This window comes from Mercurialis annua, linkage group LG3 (assembly GCF_937616625.2).
Source record: "Mercurialis annua linkage group LG3, ddMerAnnu1.2, whole genome shotgun sequence".
Taxonomy (NCBI): Eukaryota; Viridiplantae; Streptophyta; class Magnoliopsida; order Malpighiales; family Euphorbiaceae; genus Mercurialis; species Mercurialis annua.
In genome coordinates, this window is record NC_065572.1 from 35,405,327 (window position 1) to 35,412,365 (window position 7,039).

At 41.2% G+C, this 7,039-nt stretch overlaps 1 protein-coding gene across 1 annotated transcript; it reads left to right on the forward strand.

The window, feature by feature from the left end:
• The first annotated feature begins 318 nt into the window (after window positions 1-318).
• On the forward strand, window positions 319-6,830 carry LOC126672515 (uncharacterized). Its single transcript, XM_050366467.1, has 12 exons — window positions 319-1,465; window positions 1,769-1,843; window positions 1,934-2,065; window positions 2,506-2,607; window positions 3,000-3,100; window positions 3,175-3,239; window positions 3,317-4,626; window positions 4,695-5,009; window positions 5,083-5,169; window positions 5,238-5,437; window positions 5,517-6,226; window positions 6,383-6,830. The coding sequence occupies exons 1-12, from the start codon at window positions 526-528 to the stop codon at window positions 6,828-6,830; spliced, it is 4,485 nt and encodes a 1,494-aa protein (XP_050222424.1). The 5' UTR covers window positions 319-525.
• The last annotated feature ends 209 nt before the right edge of the window (window positions 6,831-7,039 follow it).

Genomic DNA, 7,039 nt, shown 5'->3' on the forward strand with positions numbered 1-7,039 from the left:
GGCCATTTAAATTAATATTTAATGGCCATCTCAAATTTGGGCTTAATCTTCTGCAACTGGGCTTGGACTTTTTGAATTAGCTTCTGAAGTAGTCAACCTCTAGAAATCAACCCTTAGAAACCAACCTTTAGAAATCAACTTCTGTCAACATTAGTCAACCTCTAGAAATCAACCTTTAGAAACCAACCTTTAGAAATCAACTTCTGTATCAACCTTAGAAACCAACCTTTAGAAATCAACTTCTGAAACCAACATTAGTCAACCTCTAGAAATTAATTCTTTAGTCAAACAGTCAACTTTTAGAAATCACCCTCTGAAGTCAACATTAGTCAACCTCTAGAAATTAATTTAAGCCAATCATTAATAATACCTCTTTTATCTTTTGAAAAGAATAGGGGCTTTATGGCCTTTAAGCCATATTTTTAATTTTGGTGCAAACAATGCCCCCTATATAATTGGCTTTTTAGAAATAAAGCCATTTATATGTATTTCTTTTAACCAAAATTTAAAATTTTAGCTTTCACAATGGTTAGGCCTAAGGTTTTATTTTCTGAAATTGATAAAAATTTATGGAAAGGTGAAAATTATCTAGAAAACATGGTCTCAAATGTTTCAAAAGTGTGTGAAAAGGTTTTAGAAGATCAAAAAATTTCAAATTCATCTTCTCCAAAAAGTTTAAAACAAAACTCTAATTCAAAAATTAAACCCAATTCTTCTCCTAATCCAAAATTTGATAGACCCCAAAATATGTCAAATCTTGAAGTTGAGAAGGAGGAACCGCCGGCCACCACGCTGCCAGCAGTCGGCAGCTCTTCGCCTTCGCCGACCAGCTCCACGAGTCCAGCTTTTACAGCTGGGGGTTCTCTTCACGCCGGCAACGGCGATGTCTTCTGCCAAGAGCAGCCGGCGATCACTGCTCCTGCTGTGATTCCCTCGCCGCCGCTCATCACGGCCACAGTTAGTAGCTCGGTGTCTCCTCTGTTTTCAACGGAAGCCGTTAACTCCCAACAGCTCGGTGGAGATCCGGCGGGCAGCAGCAATGGCGATGCTTCTCGCCAACAACAACCGTCCGTCGTTCCTTTCCAGCGGCAGCAGCAGTCTTCGGTGGCAACGGACAGCAGCTCGGTGCCGTCATCAAGCCGTTCTTCTCCGCCTGCAGCTGCTCTTCCACCGTCCAGCTCCTCTCCAGCAGTAGTTGTAGAGTCTCCGCCGTCCAGCTTCTCACCAGCGGCATCGTCCTCCTTGGCAGCAGCGGCGTCTTCTTCGCCCAGCAGCAGCATTCCAGCAGACGGCTCCTTCGTGGCGGTGGATAAAACAGCGGGGAGCTCCTCTCTATCAATTCCTAGCAGCTCGGCGGCTGCTTCCCCCAATGTCCATCGACAGCAACTCAGCCGCGGCCAGGAGTCCGGTCAGCAGGCGCTTTCCACGGACCAGCAGCAGATCGGCGGTCATGCTCCGGCAGCAAGTAAGTCTCTCTTTTTTCTCTTTTCAATTAATTAGTTCAGATTTAATTAATTGCTTAGGATTAATTAATCTACTAAAGGAAAAATAGAAAAAATTTAGAATTCATTAGGTAAAATTTATGAACCCCTTTTGAAATTTTGATTTGTGTCAATACTAATTTTGTCAAAATTCATTTGTTGGAATTTAATTCAGTGTCGACATTAAATTTTCAATTGTCTGGACTTGATTTAATGTCAACATCTGAATTTTAAATGCTAATGATTTTAGCATGTTGTGATTTTGACCTCCTTTGCTATTTTTGTAGATGGCGGTTTGCCAACCAGCTTGGTGGCGGATCCTGCATCTTTGTCTCATATTTCTCCATCATTGGCCGTGTCAGGTAAAATCTCACCTAACATAGAACAAATTCTTGAATTTTAGCATGTTGTTAGCTTTGATTTTATTCATCAATTGAAATCACCCTTTACAGCTAGCGGCTTGCCAACCAATTTGGTGGCAGAAATTGTAGCTACTACGCCTGCTTTTAGCTCTGAGACACCAACTTCTGGTTTGGCCATTTCAAAGGCAACAACTTCTGGTTTTCTGCCAACCAATACCTCAGGTAAATTTCTTTTGAAATCAAACTCTTAGGATTTAGATACTGTGATGTGATGCTTGATCCCTTTTGGTTTATCTAAGATTGTGATTTTTGCTTGTGCACTTCAAATTTAAACAATTTGAATTTAATTGCTTAACATTGAATTTAATGCTAAAACAACTAAATTCAATTATTCAAAATTTTAACTTATTGCCGAGAACCATTTAGATCAATTGCCTAATAGTGTTTGGCATCAATTTCAGACCTTGCTTCGGCTTCTAAAGAACCGTTGGTCCTTTATCTAGCTGATGGTACTTTATTTACACCACCCTTCCAACCCAATGTAGTGACCAAAACTTTACAACAAAGTGTAGCCCTATCAACGGGTAAGGATTGATCTTTAGGACTTTAGATGCATTCTGTCTTTTGAATGGTTGAATACATCTGTATCTTGATATTTGCAGGTTCTCCTAAGTTGGTAGCTACCACTTTTTCTGACTTCGCGGCTCAAAAGCCGGCCTCCAACCCCTTTGCTATACCATCCACCTCTCCTCCTCCAGGCAAAGGTAAACCACTGTATTAACTTTTGTGATTGGATTGGTTAGTGTGAATTTTAATGCAGATTTTATTTTAATGGTTTAGGATACCAATAATACTACTAGGAACTTGCAAATTCTTCAGGCCATTAGATAGAATATTCTAAGCCTTTAGAAGTCAAATTTCTAGGTGGTCAAGTTTAATGAACATTTAAAGCCCTACGACTTTTTATGCCTAAATTTTCGATATTCTACTTGAACCATGTCTGTTTTGGCTTTACTTCAACCATTTAAAAACTCAAATTGGCTAAGTGATTGGTTTATGTTTATTTTATTTTGAGAATTTGCAAAAACCAATTTCTTTTTCTTCTGTTGTAGCCAATTTTGAAAATGTATATGAAAATTCAAATTTGCACTTACAGGTTTCGTGATACCTCCTACGGCACCCGTCAGTAGGAGTGTGGGTGTCCCAATTTCTCCTCTCCTAGTGGGGATTCCTGGCCGAAAGGATGCTATTGAAAAGGTATGTCACGATGAACTCCCCTTTTCATTTTGAGATTGGGTTTCATGTTGTGAACAAATGCTTCTTTCTTCCAGGAGTTCTATAGACAAATTCTGGATCCATCAGCCATTGCTCCTTTTCCACCTTATGTCACCTTCCAGTAAGTTTTGTACTAGAGATTGTTTAACCAGTTTCCATCTTAGTCTTGTTTATTCAAAACTATTGTTCTCTCTGCAGGGACACCTCTTTAACTCCCTTTTTGAAAAAAGGTCTCATCATCCAAGGCATTGGCAATAAAACTATTCCAGAAGCTCCTCCCTTCCCTATGCATGCGAGCGACGTATTGGTATGGGATTGTGAAGTGACAGGGGCTTCTGATATTACTTCCGCCATTAAGTCATGGCCTCGTAAGTCTCCTAGATGGACGGATTGGGTGGCTCGTCTACGTCCTTACTTCCAGAGGGATTGGCGGAGATTGGGGTTACTCCAGCTGATAGAGATAAGCGACAGACATATTGAGCTGAATGCGGGTATGTGCAGATCTTTTCTTCGCTATTGGAGTAGTTCAGCCAATTCTTTTATTTTTCCTTTCGGCCCGATGTCAGTTACTTTAAAAGATGTCTTCATGCTCACCGGCCTTCCGGTTATTGGATTTGACGCCCCTTGTCTATTTGAGGTAGAGACGAAAGACCTCTATTCCTACCCAATTTGTCCGAGTTACCCGGCGTGTGTTTCCAAGTGGAGTGTCTTAACAACACCTCCTTCTTTAGAAGAACATACCGAATTTCTATGGGTCCTAATATGCAAGTTCATTATGTGCCCCTCCTCTGGCACTCCTACCAAGGAATATTGGAAACTTGCAAGTAATTTAGCCAACGGGACCTTTGTGGCTTTGGGGCCTGTGTTGTTAGGCGCCCTCTACTATGCTTTTGAGCAGTCTGTTACTACTCACCTCTTGGCCAAGTTAGATGGTCATGTGTGGTTGTTACAGTTGTGGATTTTTACCTACTTCCCAGAGCTAATGGGTGTAGGGGTAGGTACCTTGTGCACTCCTATTGTGGATCTTTTGGCAGTCAAGTGTTGTTTTGAGGAGACCGCCGTCTTTGATTTTCTTTTTGAACGCACAGCTAGGGAAACCTCGGCTTTGTCCGTTTTTGATCATCACTCATATATTCCTCAGTGGATGGACATTTTCCCAGGGAAGCCAGGTACACTCCTCCTTATCAAAAGAAAGCTCTTTTGTGCCTTTACTACCTCTAGGATGTTATTTATGGGAGGGTCTCAAGCCTTCTCTACTCGTGCTTCTAGCCAACATTGTGTGTCGAAGTTGTACATGAGTAGCCTTTGGGGTAGGCAGTTTGGGCTTAACCTTTCTCAAATTCATCCTTACCTTGAACAACATGATGGTGAGTGGACAAGATCTACTGTAGAGCAGCTTGTCAAGGTATATGGTTATTATCGTTGTCCTGTGGTAGAGAATTTGATTCCATATGACTTTGCCTCTTGGTGGGACGAGCGGTTTCAACTCATCCTGTCCAAAAACGCAGGTAACAACTTCATCTTTTTAACTTGTCTTCTATTTGTTTTCTGCCTCTAATTCTTTACACCTTTGTAGGGAAAGAAGCAAGGCTGCTAGTTCAACCTCCTCAAAGGCCTACTCCAGTGAGCAAGCCTAAGAAACAGGCTAAGAAAAAGAATCGCAACACCTCTTCAGAGTCATCTTTTGAGAAGACGGAATTGCCTAAGACACAAACTAAAAGGAAGAGTCGTGACACTTCTTCGGATTCGTCTTTTGAGAGGACAGAATTGCCTAAGACTAGGCAGTCAGGGAGACTCCTCAAAGTAGCCAAAAAACGACATGCTGGACCTCCTGAGACTGTGGTCTTGGAAGATGATTCAGAGGATGATCAACTTCCGGACCTACTTCACGGTAAATCTCTTTCACTTTGCTTCTTTTGCTTAATATGTTTCATCCATTTAACAAATGCATTTTTTTTTAACAGAAGCCGCTCATACAGAAGAAACAACGCTAGATGTTGATTCCGAGGCGGCCATGGATAGAGAGGATGATGGAGTCCTTGACACACAAGGTAACCATCTTTCTTGGTCTTTATTATCTATCATAATCACCTAGCTCATTTCATTGAAATCTTCTCAGGTATGGAGCATTCAGGGGAGCAATGCTCCAAGTCAGCCTCCGAGTCAACTTCTAAAGGCTCCAAGTCAGAGTCTGCTTCTAAAGGTTCTAGGTCAGCCTCTGAGCCAACTTCTAAAGGCTCCAAGTCAGCTTCTGAGTCTGTCTCCAAAGGCTCCAAGTCAGCCTCTGAAAAAGATTCGGCTACCTCCACTGAATCCGAGGTAAATCTCTAACTTTGTTAAGATAAGTTTTTATTATACTTTTGGTTGGATATTAACCTTCCTTCAAATTCTTCTTCAGGAACCTTTATCGCAAATTAAGAAACTTTCTTCGATAATAGCAGAAGACCAAGACCTGGTAGATTTAAGCTTCTTGGATGAGATGAGCACCCCGGAAGCTAGTGTTTCTTTTGTCCCTTTGCCGGCTGACGTCGAGAGAGCTGTTTCTTTAGTCAAGCATGTCCTCGGCCAGCACATTTCTATTGTTACAGATTCCCAGAAAGAAGATCTCATTTCCTCTCTCCATATTCTACGCCTTGTTCCTGACTCCGTTGTCACTGATGAAGTAGAGAAAGATATTATGGGTTCGCTCAACTTGTGGAGGTCTTGTGTTGAGATCGAGTCAAATGACCTCCCCAAGTTGAAATCTTCAAAAGCAGATAACGCCAGGTATTTATCTTTGGGATCTAAAAGGCAAGAAGTGGCTCAAAAACTACGAGACCTAGAAGCTAGTGGTGAGGCCTTTGAAAAGGAGATTGAACAACTGGAAACTGCTATTCTAGCTTTAAAGAGTAAGCAACTTGATCTTGTGGTGGAAGGCAAGCTTCTAGCCGAGGAATATCAAGGAATCAACTCCCAACTCCAGCCTCTTCATACTACCATTCAAGAGAAGAAAAATGACATGGTCTCATGGGTACAAAATTGTGCTAAGGCTCGTCAAGACAAAGTTGTTTGCCAATCGAAGTGGAGCAAGTTGCAAGGCCTTTTCTCAGATTCTTCACCTACTCCAATGTTGGCTTCCTCTACCTCCACCAACACCACAGCTCCTTGATGATTTTCTTTTATTTTGTATATGAACTGTGTTATGTAGTTTAGCTTTAGAATTGGTGACTTTGTTGAACCAAAAGACTTTGCTTTTGGCTTTTGAATTTTCTTTTTATATAACAGGACACTTTTGCTTACACGGCCTTTTGGCCAGTACTTGCTTGGTGACACGTACACCTGCACCTATACACTTGTACATGCATTGCATTACAGAGACGCCATTCAGGTACTTTCTAAACTTCAAATGTCTTGGTGTGAAGATGGCTCTCCAGCCATTTGTTTGCTTGTTGTGTTCCACACCAAGATTCACTTACAGGTACAGCCATGCATTGCATTTTCACTATGTGTTTATGTTCCTGGTATGAAGATGGCTTTTGCCATATACTTGTGTAGTGATGTGATGTCCATACCAGGACTTGTTTCACGAACAAATCACATATGTCACTTACAGCCATGCATTGCATTACAGGGCCGTTTTTGTTTGTTGTTGAATGTTGTTGAATTTTCTTTTTATCCCTTTAGCTTAGTTAGCCAAAGTTTAAGAAGTCTTAGCAGAATAGAGACCTTATAAACATAGTAGGAGTTTGACTTTCCACCTTTGACAGTCAACTCTTAACATCAACTTCTAGAGACTGACCAGTCAACTTGAACTTCTAGGAATCAACATTTAGAAATCAACTCCTAGAACAAACTTCTGGAATTAATTTTTAGGAGTCCACTTTTAGAAGTCAGCTTCTAGAACTTCTAGGAATCAACTTTTAGGAGTCGACTTCTAGAACC